Genomic DNA, 20,351 nt, shown 5'->3' with positions numbered 1-20,351 from the left:
GAGGATTAAACAGGAATAAATTTTAGTAAGGAGAATAATACAAAAATCTGGGTTGGAAGAATTAGTATGTATCAAATAGAATACCATGAAACACTCACTATCAGTACCTAATACAGGAAGTCCATTCAGTGAACCAGGCACTCCAGTCATCCAAACATGCAAATTATTCCACTCAAGAGTAGAGGCAAGATGCCAAAGAAGTAGAGTAAGAGAAAAAGAGACTATAGTGACCAATGCCTTAAAGATTCAGGAGGGGATCCAAGCTCTTAGGCACAAGTCAAAGCATCTGGGTAGCCAATTATCCAAAAAAAAGAAGAAAAGTAGGGATTTATTTCATGTAATAAATGAAGGGTCTTACATCACAAGAGAAGAGTACTCCTGGGCAGGCAATGGCACTTATTGGGGTAAGCACACTAAGGCTAAGGACAGCTTGGGAGCAGGTTCCTGCCCCAGTTATAGGACTTTTAATATAATCTTTTCTTTCCAGACTTTTCAACAGGGGAGAGGGCAAAGGAGGGGCTTGGGTGTATATCTTCATTGAAGAAGGGGAGAAAAGGTTAGTCCAGGGCCCTGGGAATAATTCCAAATAAGTTAAAAGAGAAGAGGTTTTCAGGTGACGAGGAATTACATTAGGAAGTCATGGCCAGATGTCCACTTAGTACTTTTTAAATCCCACCCTTTCTCTAAGATCCTACTCATTTCATTATTCTGGAACAAAAGCATCCATTCTCTCCGCCTTACCAATTATTATGTCCATTTTATAGAAATATGTCATCCTGTCTCCTATCCCAAGAAATCAGAATGAGATTGAGACCGGGAAGAGCAACCATGAAGGAACTAGAAAAGCTCCATAAGTGTAAGGATGTTTTTACTGGCGACCAAGATCAAGATAATTCATACTATAGTATTTCCCATTATTGTGAATGGGTGTGAAAGTTGGATAATGAAGAAAGCTGACAGGGAAAAAGTTGATTCACTGAAATGCAGACCAAATCAAGCCTGAACTCTCCCTAGAAGCTTAAATGACTAAACGGAGGCTATTGTACTTTAGTCACATTGTGAGAAAACAAGGCTCACTGGAAAAGACAATGATGCTAGGAAAAGTTGAAGGCAGCAGGAGAAGAGGAAGAGCCAACATGAGGTGGATTGATTCAGTAAAGGAAGCCTCAGCCCTCATAAACTGGAAGTGACTTGATGGCATTTAATGCACACACATCTAAGGATAGGATCCTCACTGGCATAAATAATTACTACAGCATATCTCCCTCAAGTCAGTTATGCCAGGAACAAGATGCTTATTTTTGGGTTGAGCAGCAACTGTATGTGCAGGAAAATTATTTGGTTGGAGCTGCCACAGCAGTACCCATTTTCTGTTTAGTCAAACAACTCACAATATTGTAGCATTCTTCCCACTGAGCTCCTCACATGCTCAGCTGGGCCATGCTTTTCATGACTCTTTTTTCATGCAACAAGATGCTTATTTTTGGGTTGAGCAGCAACTGTATGTGCAGGAAAATTATTTGGTTGGAGCTGCCACAGCAGTACCCATTTTCTGTTTAGTCAAACAACTCACAATATTGTAGCATTCTTCCCACTGAGCTCCTCATATGCTCAGCTGGGCCATGCTTTTCAAATACCTCTCTCTCTCTCTGACTCTCTCTCTCTCTCTGTCTCTCTCTCTCTCTCTCTGACTCTCTCTCTCTACTCTCTCTCTCCCTCTCTCTCTGACTCTCTCTCTCTAACTGTAAGAATGCTACCAGCTAATTATCACAAAGGGATACTGAAAAGGAATTCTGAGGAACTTGGCAAGGCACCACTGCAGAGCATTAGAATGATGTTCTGGTAAACAAAAATCTGCAGGCCATATTACATTTCTGCACCTGCTTCTCTCCAGTTCAATTAGAAGATGATGTGTTTCTTTGTTTCCTACAGCTCATCCTTTACTGCCTCACTTGTGTACTTAGTGGTTGTGAAAAGGGAGATCCAGTTGTTTGCTGGGCATTAGTAGTTAGCAGATGCCAAGAGGCGACACTGTCAGCTCTCCTTTCATGATTAGCGTTTATTTTACACATGCTACAAATCTATATCCCTGACCTGGATGGCCCAGAATAACCGGATTTCATCAGATCTTGGCAGCTTGTACTTGGATAGGAGATCACTGAGGGAGTCCAGGGTTGCTAGGCAGAGGCAGGCAATGGCAAACCACTTCTGTTTGTCTCTTCCTTTGAAAACCATATGAAGTCACTATAAATCAGCTGTGACTTGACCTCTGTCCTCCACCGCAAAACTATTAGGCCACAATCATTTCTTCTGTGATATCAAAGTTTTGGGGTGAGGGTAGTAATGAGATGATCTCTCTCTCTCTCTCTCTCTGGTTCACCAAGGGGGTATACGGTGAACTTCCCTAAGGAGGTGTCATTTAGCTTAGGTGATGTTCATTATGTATTGGATATGCAGTTATATTGATACTGAGATATTTAAGGAGACACAATGAACACTTTTAAGGAAATGTTGGACAATTTTGAGGATTTAGTTTATTGTTTACTTTTTCAGGAATAATCACAAGCTTGGCTAGTAGTAACAAATGTGTTTCACTTCTTTGCACATTGGACCTCCTCTTTAACAAATCAGCCAAGAAATATCTTGATACAAACATTCTAGCTGTCGGTTAATATTTGTTATCTTCATGGTATCATTTATAACATATGTCTGAGTTCTTTCTTTCTCTCTGTCTCTCCCATCCTTGAATTGACATTTTATACCAGTCTTAATATAAATGTTGTGAGATATTAGCTGATTTTAGTGATTTTTTTAGCCCACAAAATTAGAAGAGCAGGCTTACTTAATGCTGTGAATTTTTTTGAATTGCCCAGTAAAGTTATTTCAGAGTCAATGATGAAACCTGATAAAAGACTTTCATGCAAACATTTGGTCATATATTTTGCTCAGAAGTTTTTTGTGGTGCGAATTATGTAAGATAAGGTAGAATTCCGTTCAGACCAATCATTTAACAACAGGGAGAAGACAGAATGCTGATTTTATATCATACTTGGCTAGATCTGCCTCCACCCCACAGCTGCACACAACTTGCATAACTTGGTCGAACGATGTGTACCTGACTGAACACAGCTCATCAGGTATCACATCATTGACTGATCCTCCCCGAGGGTAGGACAGGTGGTGGATGAGCCTAAACTCACCCGGTGCTTTTTTGGGGACCACCCCTAAAGGTGAAACCCCCAAACTGGGACACGGTGGAGCCACAAAGGGGCCCAACACCCTGCCCTCCTTGCATTCCTTGGCAATTTTTTGCCTTACTACCTCTTCCATTCCCCTAACGGATTTAAGGTTAGGAGCCCCAAATGGCTGCCTGTCACCCTGGTAAGGTATTCTAAAACCAAACATAAACCCTTCTAACAAATACTTACCCACCTGTTGATTGGGATAATCCCTCAACAGGCGGGACAACATATGAATCTTAATGGGACTAGGACCCTTTGTCCCCAGCCCCTTGTTGGCCTCCGCCACCGAAATTACGCTTCCCACCCCTGCTGCCCAATTTAGATCTTGGCCTGAGGCAACTAGAGAATGGATGGGGGCCTGCGCACAGCGGGCACTCGTGCCAAAAGGAACACACCTTCCTACCGCACGTGCCCTGTGAAGTAAACTCCCAACAAAGTGGGTGCCTGCCCGCTGGGGTGCCTGCCCGCTGGGAGCTCGGCCCGAACTTGGACCCTGTAGCCTATGCACCACATGACCACTGCCTGAACGGTCCCCAGATGCAGGCCTTGCTGCCGCCATAGCTTCGAGCCACAGGTGGGGATGAATCTGGTCCCACCTCCAGGTTGGATTCATGGCGGCCTGCATTCTGAAGCCCTCATCATACTCCAGCCATGCCATTCCCATAGAGCGAGTATATGCCTTATAAATAATGTCCATATACTTCAGCATGGGGGAGGCCCTCCAAGGCTGCTGGTGTACGATGACCGCTGTATAAGTAAGGAACCCCGGATACCAGTTGGCCCACATCCTGTCGACCCTCCGCTTCTTCAAGCGCTCTTTTTCACGCTCATCTAAATCCTCCTTATCTTTTTTGTCAAGTAAAAACGTCGACAAAATCCCCTTTCAGGATCTTGTCACACATGGCTGTAGACAGGTGGTCACCTAATGGAAGCTCCAGCTTGCCACTAGGTAAGGATTTAGCCGGCATGTGCTCGTACTGCTGCCCAGCACAGCATGTGCAGCCATGTTGCGGACCCCACCACCCCTGTGATGTATGGGACCTGTATCCTCCTGCGTGACCTCTGCAGCTAGATGGCTGAGAAGATGAAGGCCCAGTGCCCCCCTGGTCCCCTGACCCCCAGGGCCACTTCTTGGCTTCAGCACCATCCTTACGTTCCTTGGAAGGGGGGCCCTTATATATCTCCAGCTGCCTTCCACCCTCATCAGCCTCATCCACTTGCTGACCGCTGCTTTGCTGATTGCCTGATGTCCCTTGGCCGTCCTCCATCATGGCCAAATGCGCCAGAATCTTTGCCTGGAAAGCGGAAGGAGCCTTAGGTTTTGTTCTCTTAGAGCCCTCAGTTGCAGCTGTTGGTGGGACTTGCTTCCCCCTTTGCTTCTCCAAGGCATCCAGGCATGCCAGGATAGCAGCATTAATGGGAATCAGACGATTCAGGCCTAACTGGCTCAAGGTTAGGCCTCTTAGGAGCTGGTTGCTTGCCCTTGGCCCGCCCCTTACCCTTTCCGGATGCCATGCTGTCTATGAATTGCAAAGTCCCCTATGCCTATGCTAAGTATCTAAAAACCTTATGCCTCAGAAAGATGGCTAAACTTTGAGTCACCACTAGAGTGCGCCCGAGTAATTACTGGCAGGTTGAAATTTCACAGCCTTTATACAACTCTAGTTGCCCAGTAACAGCCACTAGGGGGCAACCCCGAAGACCCCAACCTGGATCCTCCAGTGGACCAGCAAACGCCACTAGGGGGCCACACTATGAATCAAAGTAATGCTTCTCACTTCTCCTGCCTGTAGCCACCTATTCCTTCCAAGATGTCCATGTACACCAGGGCGAGACGAACCCCCCACAATGGCAGCCGCTGAAATACCAAGGACCCACTAATCCCCACACCCCTCTATATAAAGAAGGTGTGGGTGGGGGAATGGGCAACCGTGTAAGGAACTGGGCCCCAGCAGCCTTACCAACCACCCTAAATGAACTGTAAATGAACAGTGGGGACAGGGAAAGACTGTGTGTGCGTCTTACTTCAACAATATGGAGCAGACCCCAAGATGGAGCAGGCTGCAAAGAACACCCCGAGGCCGTGCTCCAAGTGTGGCCCCTTCAGGCAGGCACTGGGAGGCCCAACGCACAACACGATGCTGTCGTCCAACTGGCTGACTCCGCCCGCTCCACAGACCAAATCCGGCCAACTAGGCCAAGCAGAAAGCTCCGCACCATGCTCGACGCCTCTCCGGCCCCACGTTGCTGCTAAAGCAGCCTGCCGACTGCCGGAGCTGCCCTGCAAAGCGCCGCCGCCGCAGCCCTTTTTTGATGTCCTCAGGCCCCAACGGTAAGCCTGAAGCAGCACAAACGGCTATTCGCGCCGTGCTCCGATCTCCTCCAAGCACGAGGCGCAACTGGCAAGGAGGGGAGTGGGGCCGAGCCTATAAAGGCTGGCCCCATCCCCTCGACGCCGAGACACGCTGCGTCTCGGCACAGCAGGCTGTCTATTCCCTCCCGGCGGCAAAACCGCCCGTGCCCTTAATCGGCATTGCCGATAGCGCACAAGCCTCATTATTTTGTCAAAATGCCCCAAATTTACTTCAGCCTCTGATTTATTTATATGTAAGAGCTGCATCAGAGATTAAAGTGACCTGAAAATGGGGAAAATAATTCCTGGCAGTTCCAGGGCCTCTTGACTAGAAGCAGAAATACACAAGGAGGCTGCCTCTACCAACCCAGGGTTGTTATTAGTAAATGCAGCATCCAACTGTGAAGCTCTTCCCTCTTACTCTTGGCAAGGAATAGTCGTGCCACACTTATTCCATGTTCTGACAGTGAACACTTTGCACCTTCCCTCACCCCTGTTCCAAAGCATTGGCTGCTACTGTTGGGAGCAAGGGGATTTTATGGGGGTTTGATTGTTCTTCTTGTTGTTTTAAATGCATTGCACTTCCTGAGCTCAAGGCACTTTACATAAAAATCAATAAAACTGTGCCATGAGTAACAAAATCCAGCAGCCAGAATATAACAACCCAGAACACCCTTCCATTAACTCAACCTTCCAAAGCTATCATGGAAAAGGAGGGTCTTGAAGCTCTTTCAAAAGGATCTAAAGGGGAGGCGACTCCTGACATCCATATGGCAGTCATCCCAGAGCCTTGGGAGATTGTTGCACAGATCGCAACAACCCACTGAGATAGGCTAGGCTAATGGGGTGCCTGGCGCAGGGTCATAAGGCTGCAAACCTCCAGGTGGGGCCTGTAGGTCCCGGGCTACAAAGTTCCCCAGGAGCAACTGACTGCTTCCAAGGGTAGACTCTATGGCATTACATCCTGCTGGGGTCTCTCCCCTCTCCAGGCCCCATCTCTACATTTCCAGGAATTTCCCAACCCAGAGTTGGCAACCCTGCTTCTCCCTTCCCTTCATCTTAGTAAATAGGGCAGTGAATTTAGATATCACATACTTGCCACCAATGTTCTGCCTAAGTTCCACAGTGTTGTGAGCAAAAATTCTACCTTGTGAGTGGAAAAAGCTAGTAGCATTAAAGTTGTGAGCGTGTCTACATTTGACTATCACATAAATTAGTTTCTTAGCAGATTATTTCCATAACCTTGTGAAAATCTCAGATGGAATTCTTTTCAACTATATTTTAACAATAATTTCAACATTATAAGAGAAAACAGAATCAAGTCAGATTTCATTACAGAAAGTATTGTCCTCTATGGGGGTAGACCAGGCCTCCAGAGAACAGTTGGCCCATCCCAGTCCACTATATTGGTAGATCTGGCCTCAGATTGTTGCCCAGCACTTATGGCGGGGGGGGGGAAGTCTTGCATTTTACTTTGTGTGTGTTTTTAAGTGAAATATGACAACCAGTATTACAGGTCAAGTATAACAGAGGTGGAACAATTACTGTCAGAATCCTGCCTAACCTAACAAACAGGAAGTTGCTTAAATGTTATCAACCTGCCCAAACTACTTATTTATTCAAATATTTATATCCCACTTTTACTGTGACTCAAAGCATCTTACAAATCATACTGGAAAGCATAATAGGAGTGTGCCAAACAAAAAATTTTCCTGCTCCATTATACCATTATAGTCAATGGGCCCCATAGGCTATAATGGAGAATCGATTCAGGGGTATCTGGGGCTCTGGGGGGGCTGTTTTTTGGGGTAGCAGCACCAAATTTGCAGCATAGCTGCTGGTGCCTCTCCTAAAAACCCCTCGTTTAAAAAAAAGTGGACAAGGGGGTCCAATTCTATGGGCCCCAGGATGAGGTTCCCCCGTCCAATGAAGGGGAAAATGCTCCTGAGCTGGAAGCTAAATTGTCTGAGCAGCTAGCTAAAATGTTGTGCGCCAGCACCCCCTAGCACATCTTAGAGGGAACACTGCCAGCCACTACTTGGTTACTAAGACTGCATGCCTTTTGCCCTTTCAGTTCCCCTTCTCAACTGTCCTGTTTGATGTAATAATTGTGTGTATTGTGCTTCCAGGAACCAGATGGAGAGCTTCTGCCCTCTGACATCAATTTGATAAATGTGGGTCCCTCATTCGTTCAACAGCACCATTTGAGAAGTTTCAAAGGTCTGGCATTCCAGTTACATTGGAATGTCAGGCCTTCCCATTACATTCCAACTCATGCCATATCCACGCCTAGAGCGGGCTGGCCCTTAGGGGCACCAAACTGCACCCGGCCCCATACTCTGGGAGTTTCTTGATTATTTGTGTTTTTCATTCTTCCTAAAATGCATTTATTTTTGAAAAATGGTGGGCGCACGGGGGGGCAGAAGGGATCCTCGCCTAGGGTGCAAAATAAGCTGGGGCCGGCCCTGCTTCCAATTACATTCCAACTCATGCCATCCAGTGCTGCAGCATTTAGCTTCTCCAATATGTAAAAACAGTAACTGTTCTCCACCAATAACAAGGCCTGTGCCTAGCCATTTCCATGTTGTGAGGATGTTGGCCTGGGACTAGGGCTAGAATAGCAAGTTTTGGGAGCTGTGTAAAAAGGCTTTAAGACTCAGAGTTGTATTAACAATTTCCTTTAGGTTTTTTTTTTAAATTACTGTTGTTGATTGACAGAACTTCCAGTGCAGCGAAGCCATGTTTGAGGCTGTGGAACAGCAGGATGTGGATGCTGTCCAGATTCTCCTCTATCAATTCACACCTGAGGAGCTGGATCTCAACACCCCTAATAGTGAGGGACTGACTGCACTTGATGTCGCCATCCTTACAAATAATGTGCCTATTGCCAAGATCCTTTTAAAAGCTGGGGCAAAAGAGAGTCCGCACTGTAAGTATGCAAACTGCAGACACTGAATTTGACAGAACAAGTCAGAAATACAGTAGCATCATACAGGAGACATATACAGGAGCAGGGGTCATTTTGTAGAAAAAGAGGTGCAGGAGCTCATTAGCATAACTTATTACCATAACTTATTTGCATATGCCACACCCCCTGACATCACCGGAAGTGTGTCAGAAGGCAACACCCACCACTCAGGCGCCACTGGACTGTTTTGGATTGCTAGCTATTTTTGGGGGGGAACATGCAGGTCTGTCCTCACAGAGGAAGGAGAGCTTGTACCTGAATAAATCTTGGTCTTAAAGGTGCCACTGGACTGTTCTGGATTGCTAGCTATGGGGGGGGGGGACGCGCTTATAGCTGAAGGTGGGCCGGGGGGCTCTGCAACTTACCTGGCTGCTTCTTGCTCCTCATGGCCCAACTGAGGGCTGCTGGGAGCAGGGGGAGGGGCTTGTTGCATGTGCCCGCCCCCTGGGCTCCTTACTGCCGGAGCTCCGCTCCTGTGCGCTCCCGCAGGAAATGACCCCTGGCTGAGGCAGGCCTACTGAGCCGCCAGTCAGGACAAGGAATCCCCTGCCCTAAGCTCCCATTCCTTGTCCCCACTCCAAGTTGTGATGGGAACTCACCAGTATCACAAGCATGACGATATAACTTCTGGGGAAACCTTGTAAGCAACAATGGTAGCTCTAGGAATCTCCAGGAACTCTATGGTCATCATGTTCCTTCTGCTGCCACTCCATGTGTCCGCCCCCAATCCTGGGGACGCTAGCTGCAGATTTCAAGTCTGAGGGCTCAGTCTGGATTAAAAAGAGATGGCATGTGGTCCTGCAGTGTTTTTCTTAAAAATATTTTATAAATATTTCCATGATGTTGATGTGAGCTAGGATTTATGGGAATGCGTGAATTTTGTGGTAATACAAGGTATTTGAAGCTTTTGCCATACAACCATTATTTCTTTTTTTGAGAGTGGCTTAGAGAGAAACACAAAAATGTAATTTAGAAAATCACCAGATGGGTCCTGCAGATGACCTGGAATTGTAACTGATCTCCAGACTACAGAGATCAATTCCGCTGGAGAAAACGCCTTCTTTGGAGGATAGACTCTAGGGCATTATAACACATTGAGGTCCCCCTTCCTCAAACTCTGCCCTCCCCAGGCTCCACCCCCAAAACCTCCTAGAATTTACAAGCCCAGAGTTGGCAACTCTAATACAACTCCTAATCTTGAGCTGGTCCTCAATCCACTGGAACGGCTCTTTCAGGGAAACAGGTTGCTGTCCATAGGCTACGAGCCAAGGACAGGCTAAGTAGCCTGTAACAGAGAAAGAAGACACTCAACCTGGTCTCATTCAGCCTGACACAGATACATTTCCAACCTCCCTCCCCCTATTTAGAACACCCTTTCAAGTACGTCCTGATCAAATCAGAATGTAATGAATTGTTGCTGTTAGGTGGTGTTACATCCTTTTATGAGGAGAAGCATAAGAACTTAAGAAGAGCTTTGCTGGATCAGACAGTGGTCCATCTAGTCCAGCATTCTTCTCCTGATGTTGCTCCCTCATGCTGGTATTCAGAGGTTTGATGCCTCTGAATATGAAGGTTCCTTTTAGTCACCATGGCTAGTAGCCATTGATGGACCTTTCTTCCATGAGTCTGTCTAATCCTCGTTTAAATCCAGCTGTGCTTGTGGCCATCACTACATCCTCTGGCAATGAGTTTCGCAATTTAATTTCTTATTACATAAAGAAGTATTTACTTTTGATGTCCGCAACCTATTGCTCATTAACTTTATTGGGTGCCCTTGAATTCTAATATCATGCAAGAAGGGGAAGTTCACTTTCTCTAACCCATGCATAACAGTGTTGTTGTTGTTGTTTTTTTGGGGGGGTGTTAAATAAGTGCTGGTATTAATCTATAAAATTGCACCAATTTCCACTAATTCCCTCCTCCGGACTTGGGAGAGCCCCCCAAAAGGGGGCTTTAGTCCGTGTACCACCACAAAAAAAGCCCTGATGCTCTATCATGTATCCCCTCCTAAATCTTCTTTTTTCTAAGCTTAATATTTTTAACCAGCCATCATAGGAAAGCTGCGCTAACCCCTTAATTGTCTTGGTTGCCCTCTTCTGCATTTTTTTCCAGAGAGCAGTGTTGCAAATAAAATAAAATGGGATGTTAGATCACACCCACTTAGCAGATTCCCTTACTGGCATCTGTGTGCCATAAAAAATTAAACATGCAAACAAGATTAGGAATAAAAATACACTGAAAATTAGCGCAACCAGACACTGTGCAAAATTTGAGAACTAAAAATCCACTGTTTGAATTCTGAACTCATGTGACATTGTGGAATGCTGTAAAAACAATTAAACATTATATTACATCGATAATTTTAAGGCAATGACATTAAGTATTAATGTAGCAATAATGTTACTCCTTCCTCCTAAAACTCCTAAATCTAGTAGTATCCATTCTTGAGAATTTGTCCCAGCTCTTTCTCCCATTGCAGTCCTCATGTTGCAAGAGACTGACCAACAGGTTCTCAAGAGACAAATTATTGCATATATACCTTGCCTTTCTTCCATGATGGAACTCAAGGTAGTATACATGGGGTTCCCAGAGATTTTCTTCCCAGAAACTGACTAGACCCAGACATCATTTGGCTTAATGGTAGAATATCTGTTTTGCATGCAGAAGGTCTCAGGTCTCATGTTCAGCCCATGGTATTTCTGGTTAAAAGAATCAGGTAGCAGGTGATATGACCTCTACCTTAAACCCAGAGAGCTGCTGTCAGTCAGTGTAGACAGAACTGACCTTGATAGAGCTGACTCAGAAGAAGGCAGCTTTATGTGTAGCACATCATGTACATTCCAACCATACTTGATACCTTTCAGCTGTGTTGCTGACAGGGTATCAGAGTAAACTGAGTGAATCAGACATCCTGGTATCATTCACTCATCCCTGGAGGGTGGATGTATCCTTAAGAATCCAGTTTTTACTTTCATAAGGACACTTTAGGCTCAGTTTGTTCATTTGTCAGCTGATATAGATTTAAAGCAATCTGTTCAAAATCCAAAATTTAGAGTTGAGCATGAAAAGAATCCTATATATAGAATTGCCCTCCGTATTGGCCATTTGCAGCTCTCCCATTGGCTGTGCTGAGTGCTCCATCAGCCATTGGCCTATTAACTGCCACTTAAGAGTGCCATTGGCTTGGGGCTGGGTCCGCTCCTCTCCCCCACCCACTGCCAGCCTGGCCACTTCCATGACAGAATAAACGGCCAAAATGGCTGTCTCCTGACGAAGACACTTCTCCTGCTTGGCTCCTGTAAGGCTAACTTTTCCCTCAGTGGCTGTTGCTAGGCAATCAAGCTTGGTTCTGTCAGTAAAAAGGCAAAGGCAGGAGGCCCATTCCAGGCTTACTTTGGCCTTGGAATAAAAAGCCAAAACGGCTGTCTCTCCTGACAGACACTTCTCCTGCTTGGCTCCTGTGGGACTAACTTTTCCCTCAGTGGCTGTTGCTAGGCAATCAAGCTTGGTTCTGTCAGTAAAAAGGCCCTTTCCAGGCCTTTGTGGGGAACTCACTGGAGCCAGTCCTGACTAGGGTTGCCAGCTCTAGGTTGGGAAATTCCTGGATATTTTGTGGTGGAGTCTACGGAAGCCAGAGTTTGGGGAGGGGAGACACCTCAGCTGAATAGAATGCCATAGAGTCCACCCCCCAAAGCAGTTATTTTCTCCAGGGGGGAAGATATCTGTTTTCTGGAATTCAGTTGTGATACCTGATGATCATCAGGCTCCACCTGGAGGTTGCTTACCCTAGGTGTAACAGTTAGTACTTCAGAGCAGGGTCTGCCAGACCAAGTTTCTTGCTGTGGAAGTTGAGTGGGTGATTTCAGACCAGTCACAGACTTTCAGCTTAACCTACCTCACAGGGTTGTTGTGCAGTTCAAAAGGGGGAGAGGAGAATGATGTAAGTTGCTTTGGTCTCCACTGCGGAGAAAGACTCTTGGGGAACCATTGCTGCCAATCTTCAGATGAGGGCTAGAGATTACTCAGAATTACAACTGCTCTCCAGGTGGCAGACATCAGCTCCCCTGGAAAAAATGGCTGCTCTGTAGGGTGGACTCTGTGTCATTATACCCTGATGAGGTTGTTTCCCTCCTGCTTGGATCCTCACTGTGGAAGAAGACTGTACTTTTCCTAAGTATAGAGGCTGCAGGTGTGAGTGCGGAGATGAAAAGCTGAAGTCAGAGGGGCAGATAAAGGTAGGTTGATGGTTGGCTGGGAAGGAGATAGGATAGCCACCTCCATGTTGGGAAATTCCTGGAGATTTGAGGGATGGAACCTGGAGAGGGTGGGGTTTGTGGAGGGATGGGACCTCAGAGATGGGACCTGGCGGTAGAGGGATGGGACTTGGTGGACCATTGCTGCCAATCTCCAGGTGAGAGCTGGAGATCACTCAGAATTACAACTGCTCACCAGATGGTAGAGATCAGTTCCCCTGGAGAAAATGGCAGCTATATAGGGTGGATTCTGTGTCATTGTACCCTGCTGAGGTCACTGCTCTCCTGCTTGGGTCCCCACTGTGGAGAAAGACTGTAGTTTTCCTAGGTAAAGGCTGAAGGTGTGTGGGGGGATAGAAAACTGAGGTCAGAGGGGCAGATAAGGGTAGGGTGATGGTTGGCTGGGAAGGCGATAGGTTGCCAATTCTAGGTTGGGAAATTCCTGGCGATTTGAGGGGTGGAGCATGGAGAGGGTGGGGTTTGTTTATTTATTTATTTATTTATTTGATTTATACCCCGCCCTCCCCGCAAGCGGGCTCAGGGTGGCTTACAGTGTTGGTACCCTGTACCATAAAAACCATGTACAAAATGTAAACAGCATTAAGCATTAAAAACAATCCAACAATTAACGAGGTGCTAGTGATGGTACACTTTTGATGGTAATCTCTAAATGATTCAGATGGTGTACTAACAATTATCATCGGCATCGGTGATCTTCAGCTTGGTGCGATGATATAACGCAAACCCTCCCCAGGACCAGAGTCAACCCAAACCACAAATGTTGGTGGTGGTAGAGGAGTGGCGGCTCCTTATTGAAAGCCTGGTGGAAGAGCTCCGTCTTGCAGGCCCTGCGGAACTGCAAAAGGTCCCGAAGGGCCCTGATCTCTTCCGGGAGCTCATTCCACCAGTGTGGAGCCGCCACTGAAAAGGCCCTGGCCCTGGTGGCTGCAAGCCTGGCATCCTCAGGGCCAGTAACGGTCAGTCGATGTTGTGTTCCTGACCGTAGTGCTCACTGGGGTATATATGGGGAACGGTGGTCCCGCAGGCATGTCAGACCCTGGCCATGTAGGGCTTTAAAGGTCAATACCAGCACCTTGAAGCGGATTCGGTATGCTATTGGCAGCCAGTGCAGTGCCTTCAGCACAGGCTGGATGTGCTCTCATTTAGGGAGGCCCATCACCAGCCTGGCCACAGCATTCTGCACTAGCTGCAGACTCTGGATTTGTGACAAGGGCAGCCCCATGTAGAGAACAATACAGTAGTCTAGTCTCGAGGTAACCATCACATGGGACACTGTAGCCAGGACATCACGGCCAAGGAAGGGAGCCAACTGCTGAATCAGCCGTAGATGGTAAAAGGCCGACTTTGCAGTGGCTGCTACCTGGGCCTCCATTGTTAAGGAGGCATCCAGGAGCACTCCCAAACTCCTAACCTCCGACGTTGGCACCAATGGTGCCCCACCAAAGTTCGGGAGCAGGAATCCCACCCCCGAGCTGCTCTGACTCAGGCACAGGACCTCCGTCTTCGCCGGCTTCAGTCTCAGCCGGCTCAGCCTGAGTCAACCAGCCATTGCTTGCAAAGCCCGGTCCAGATCTTCCCGTCCGGAGTCCGACTCGCCATCCAACATCAGATAGAGTTGGGTATAATCAGCATACTGATGACAACCCAGCCCATGCCTCCAGGCAATCTGGGCAAGGGGGCGCATATAGATGCTAAATAACATCGGGGACAGCACTGCCACTTGAGGCACACCACATTCCAGTGGGTGTCTCCTGGACTGCTGTTCCCCTAGTGCCACCCTTTGTCCCCAATCCTGAAGAAAGTAAGCAAGCCATTGCAGGGCCAGCCCCTGATTCCCCATGTCGGTGAGGCGGTGGGTCAGCAGCTGATGGTTGACCATGTCAAACGTGGCTGACAGATCTAGCAACAGCAGTACCGCCACACCACCCTGCTCCAGATGCCTCCAAAGGTCATCCGTCAGAGCGACCAGCGTCGTCTCCGTCCCGTGTCCCGGGTGGAAGCCGGACTGGAAGGGATCTAATACGGAAGCCTCATCCAGAAAGCCCTGCAACTGTGTCGCCACCACCCTCTCAATTAATTTGCCCAAATAGGGCAAATTGGAAACCGGCCGATAGTTGGCCAATTCAGCCGGATCCAGAGATGGTTTTTTCAGAAGAGGGCGGACCATTGCTTCCTTGAGTGCACCCGGGAATTGCCCCTCAGAGAGGGACATGTTGATAATTTCCCTGAGAGCACCTCGGAACCCTTCATGGCCAGCTTTAATAAGCCAGGAAGGGCACGGATCAAGGCTGCATGTGGTTGGGTGCACAGCTGCGAGCAATCTGTCAACTTCCTCCAGGCTGAGTGGGCTGAAAGAATCCAACACCGAAAACGAGGATGTGCAAGGAGCCTCAAGCTGTCTCAAGTGTGGCGGGGAGGTCGCGGCAAAGCTCCAAGACTTTATCAGCGAAAAGCTCGCAAATGCCTCGCAGCCGATATCCAATTCCCTAGCATTTGGTCTGCCCTGAGGCAGAGTTGTTATAGACCGAATCATTCTAAACAATTGGGCTGGGTGTGAGCTAGCAGACACAATTGTAGTCGCATAGTTTGTGGAGGGGTGGGTCCTCAGACAGGCATAATTCCATAGACTCCACCATCCAAACCAGCCATTTCCTTCTGGGGAACCATTGTTGCCAATCTCCAGCTGAGGGATGGAAATTACTCAGAATTACAACTGCTCTCCAGATGGTAGAGATCAGTTCCCCTGGAGAAAATGGTGGACTCTGTGTCATTATATTCTACTGAGGTGCCTCCCCATGACAGCCAGTGTGACGTATCAGTTAGCACTTTAGAGCAGGGTCTGCCAGACCAGACCCAGATTCTTCCTGTGGATGCTGATTGGATGATTTCAGACCACAGACTTTCAGCCTAACCTACCTTACAGGGTTATTGTGCAAATAAAAAGGGGGAGAGGAGAATGATGTGAGCTGATTTGGTCATCACTGTGGAGAAAGACTGTACTTTTCCTAGGTAGATACTACAAAGAGGGGGGAAGAGATGGAAACCTGAAGTCAGAGGGGCAGATAAAGATAGGTTGATGGTTGGCTGGGAAAAAGATAGGTTGCCAACTCTAGGTTGGGAAATTCCTGGAGATTTCAGGGGTAGAGCTTTGAGAGGGTGGGGTTTGAGGAGGGGTGGGTCCTCAGACAGGTACAATACTATAGGCTCTACCCTCCAAACCATCCATTTCCTCCTGGAGAACCATTGTTGTAAATCTCCAGGGGAGGGGTGGAAATCACTCAAAATTACAACGCTCTTCAGATGGCAGAGATCAGTTTCCCTGGAGAAAATGGTAAGCTCTGTAACTTTATACCCTGCTGAGGTCACCACAGCAAATTGACGCTGAGTGCCCAAGGCCATGGTACCCAGAGCCTCTTTCTAGAACCCATTTCCACAACTGGCCTTATTTATTTATGTAAGCTGCCCTGAGGGTGGAATATAAATTGAATTAATAAATAAAAAATAAATATTCCTAGTTGTGTTATAATTCAGGAGTTCGTTTGGATTTCTGCTTTTAGATGAAGTGGCTGATGAAATGGTGAAAAAATATGATTAAGTGGGCCCAGAATATAGGCCGTAATATTAATTTTGAAGAGTGGGAGTAGATTTGGCAGAAAAATATAAAACTAACTAATGCTGTGTCATATAAAGAGAACATGTATAAGATGTTTTATAGATGGTATATTACACCAGATAGATTAGCTAAACAAAATGTTAATTGCTCTGATAAATGTTGGAAATGTAAAAATAAGACTGGTTCTTTTTATCACATGTGGTGGCTATGTGATGTTACAAAGAGGTACTGGAGATGGATTCATGAGATAATGGAAAAAATAATAAGAACTAATATCCCGTTTACTCCAGAGATACTGTTATTGAATATATTTCCGAAAGACTTTGATAAAGCAGATAGGTATTTGATAGTTCATATGTCGACAGCTGCAAGGATAGTATATGCCAAATATTGGAAAATAATGGAAATACCAACGAAACAAGAGTACGTGAACAAGCTGTTTGAAATGGCGGAAAATGACAAACTGACACTTGAGATGAGAGCCGGTACAGAATAGACTTTTCAAAAAACTTGGAAGAAATTCTACGATTGGTATAATGTAAATGCAACTGATAGATAAATGTAGTAATTTGAGAACGCAGAAAAGACAAGCTTAGTAAAATAGATAATGAATTTAGAAATTTAATAACCAGAAGAAATGATAAAGTCTCTTGTTATATGTTATATATTGTAGGGTGAAAGCGGCGCCTCCCTCTCTCTCTCTCTCTCTCTCTCTCTCTCTCTCTCTCTCTCTCTCTCTCTGTGCCTGTCTGCCTGCCTGCCTGCCTGTCTTGTACAGCTCATACAGCAATCACCTTAAGCAGAAATTAGAATAGAAATTAAAATAAGAAGGCCTTACTTAGTATTATTTCCTTGGTTTTTAATTATTGCACCTATAAATTTTGCCACTGAAAGGGTGACAAGATTTTTTGTATCTGATAACAGCCATGTCACTTTGGCTCCCATATTAAGCAATTCTACATTTTTATGTAAAGGAGTGATTAAATTGGCCCACAACTCATTAAATATAGTACACTCTATAATCATGTGTTCAATGGTTTCAACTTTTTCATATGAACATCTGCATATTCTGCTAACGTATTATACTTTATTATAAAGTAAAGGTAAAGGTTCCCTTGCTCGAAAGCCAGTCGAATCCGACTCTAGGGTTGCGGTGCTCATCTCCATTTCAAAGCCGAAGAGCCAGCGCTGTCCGAAGACATTTTCGTGGTCATGTGGCCGGCATGACTAAACACCAAGGCGCACGGAACGCTGTTACCTTCCCACCGAAGGGGTACCTATTTATCTACTTGCAATTTCTTGCTTTCGAACTGCTAGGTTGGCAGGAGCTGGAACTAGAGACAGGAGCTCACCCTGTCTTGCGGCACCCGGGTCTTGAACTGCTGAACTACTGACCTTCCACAGCCTGCAGTTCAGCGTCTTAACCACTACCCTCCAAAAACCCCAAGGGAAGGGCATTCATTCTTGATAAAGTAAAAACTCTCCTCAGCTCTGGTATTATCAAACAATAAAAGTACCTCAGCAGTTGCATCAGGAGGGCAATTCCCAAGTAAAGTGTTGAACATACCCTATGGCCCTGATAGACATATTAGTAACATCCAACTTGCTAACAGGCTTTTTAATGTGCCTAATTTCTGTATGCTTAATCATGTCATTTGTATTCCTATGCATTTCATTTTCTTTCCCAATAGTTGATTCTATTGTCTGTAGTATTTATCTGTCTGGATAAGTTCAAGTAGAGTGGGCCCTATCTCAGATTTTAAAACCTTTACTTTAAAAAAGAAATGCTTTTATCCAAGCCTGAGCTTCAACCAATAATTCACCAAATTCCACTCTCAGTGCTATTCCTGAGATGCATCTGGGAGTATTCAATAAGCATCAGAAGAAATCATGCTGGATATATTTAAAGAAATACCACATACTGATATTTTTTTTGGGGGGGTGAGTACTTGTGAGCCTGGAAGTCATGGTGACTTCTGGTGACCCCTAGTGGGGCTAGGATATTTCAGTGAGGTAGCTTGATAATCTGCCTCGGTGTCCCGGCCCTGGTATTCCTTGGAGGTCACCCTTCCAAATACTTGCCAGGGTCAGCCCTGCTTTGTTTTCTTTTCTTTTTTTGAATAATCTTTTTATTACTTTTCCAAAGAAAAAAAATAGAATAATGATATCTTGATCTTATATCCAACACAGCATCAGACAATAAATCATTTGTTAATTAATTTACCATTCCCTTTACACAAATTATAACTTTAAAGTTTTAAACATGTACTTTCAACACGATGACAATTGATTATACCTTTTAACATAATCACATTATTTCCAAACTCCTGAAATTTATAATCTATCTTTCTACCCCCTTGTATTTCATCTGGGTTGTTTATTATTGCCTCACAAAAATGCTATTATATTATGCCCCACTTTATTATAGTCTCTAAGAACTTATATATAAATATATACTAACAAAAAACCCTGCTTCCACAACTTCAACAATATCAAAAGATTGGGTTTTTTTTGTGTGTGTGTGTGTTGTATATATTACTAATAATAGTGATAACAATCATATCATTGTGAACCACTATCCCCCTGTAAAGTAACACTATCAGCTGCCACTATAAAACAGCTATATCAACTAGTTCTTTCACTTGACTCCTCCTTCCTTCCTTCCTATTGGTTTTACTTAAGAAGCTTTAAACCTTAGGGAGAGAAACCCCCAATTATAAGCCAGAAAAAGGAAAAAAAAGAAATAAAACAAAAAAGAACATAGTTCCTTCACTATTCTGGCCTCTTAATTCCATATTCCTTCCCTTTCCTCTTTTTAATCATATTTATTTTTAATATCTCTTAATACACTTCAATCATTATATTTCTTTAAGTTTGCCCATATTTATTCCTTTCCAACATTTTTTCCAGCACTCTCCAGTGGTCATTTTATTCTCTTTTTCTAGTTTCTTTGCTATAAATTTCTACTAGCAGTAAAGCCCGTTGTGAAAGCAATACAACGAGATCTAGAAAGAGGCTCTGGGGCAGTGCTCTGGCTTTGGGCAAACAGTGTCAATTTGCTGTGGTGACCTCAGCAGGGTATAATGACAGAGTCCTCTGTTTTCTCCAGAGGAACTGATCTCTGCTACCCGAAGAGCAGTTGTAATTGTGAGTGATCTGTAGCCCTCACCTGGAGATTGGCAGCAATTGTTACCCAGGACAAAATGGCTGGTTTGGAGGGTGTAGTCTATTGCATTCTACCTGTCTGAGGTCCCACCCCTCTGCAAACCCCACCCTCTCCAGGCTCCACCCCTCAAATCCCCAGGAATTTGTCAGCATGTAGTTGGCAACCCCATCTCCTTCCCAGCTAGCCACCAACCTACCATTATCTGCCCCTTTGACTTCAGCTGACTTCTGCCCTCCCTTCTGCAGAGCAGTTGTAATACTGAGTGCTCTCCAGCCCTCACCTGGAGATTGGCAACAATGGTTCCCTATGTGAGACTGACTGGTTTGGAGGGTGGAGTCTATGGCAGTGTACCTGTCTGAGGTCCCACCCCTCCTCAAACCTCACCCTCTTCAGGCTCCATCCCTCAAATCTCCAGGAATTTCCCATCTGGAGTTGGCAACCCTATCAGGACTGGCCCCAATGTGTTTTCTCCCAAAGGCCAAAGTAGGTGACAGGACCAAGCTTAGTTGCCTACCAACAGGCACTGAGGGGAATGTAGGGTTGCCAGCTCTAAGGAGGGAAATACCTGGAGGTTTGGGGGGTGGATTCTGTAGAGGGCCGGGCGACGGAGGCATCGGCCTTCTGTCGCCCGCCTTGCCCCCCCAATCTCGGCCCGGGCACCCGCGGCTCCCACCAGCGGCCGCCCGACTCCAGACTCCCCCGCGGCCACTCCAGCCAGGCGACGGAGGCATCGGC

General features: G+C 45.9%; 1 protein-coding gene across 1 annotated transcript in view; it reads left to right on the top strand.

The window, feature by feature from the left end:
* ANKFN1 (ankyrin repeat and fibronectin type III domain containing 1) overlaps window positions 1-20,351 on the top strand; it is a 168,621-nt gene that overhangs the window by 10,735 nt on the left and 137,535 nt on the right. The window contains exon 2 of the mRNA XM_015406849.1: window positions 8,314-8,524. Coding sequence (XP_015262335.1) covers window positions 8,314-8,524 — 211 coding nt within the window. The remainder of the gene's footprint in view (window positions 1-8,313; window positions 8,525-20,351) is intronic.

The sequence above is a fragment of the Gekko japonicus genome, unplaced genomic scaffold (assembly GCF_001447785.1).
Source record: "Gekko japonicus isolate JY-2015 unplaced genomic scaffold, Gekko_japonicus_V1.1 scaffold962, whole genome shotgun sequence".
Taxonomy (NCBI): Eukaryota; Metazoa; Chordata; class Lepidosauria; order Squamata; family Gekkonidae; genus Gekko; species Gekko japonicus.
The sequence above is the reverse complement of the archived record's forward strand: the minus strand, read 5'-3'. Positions and strand labels throughout refer to the sequence as shown.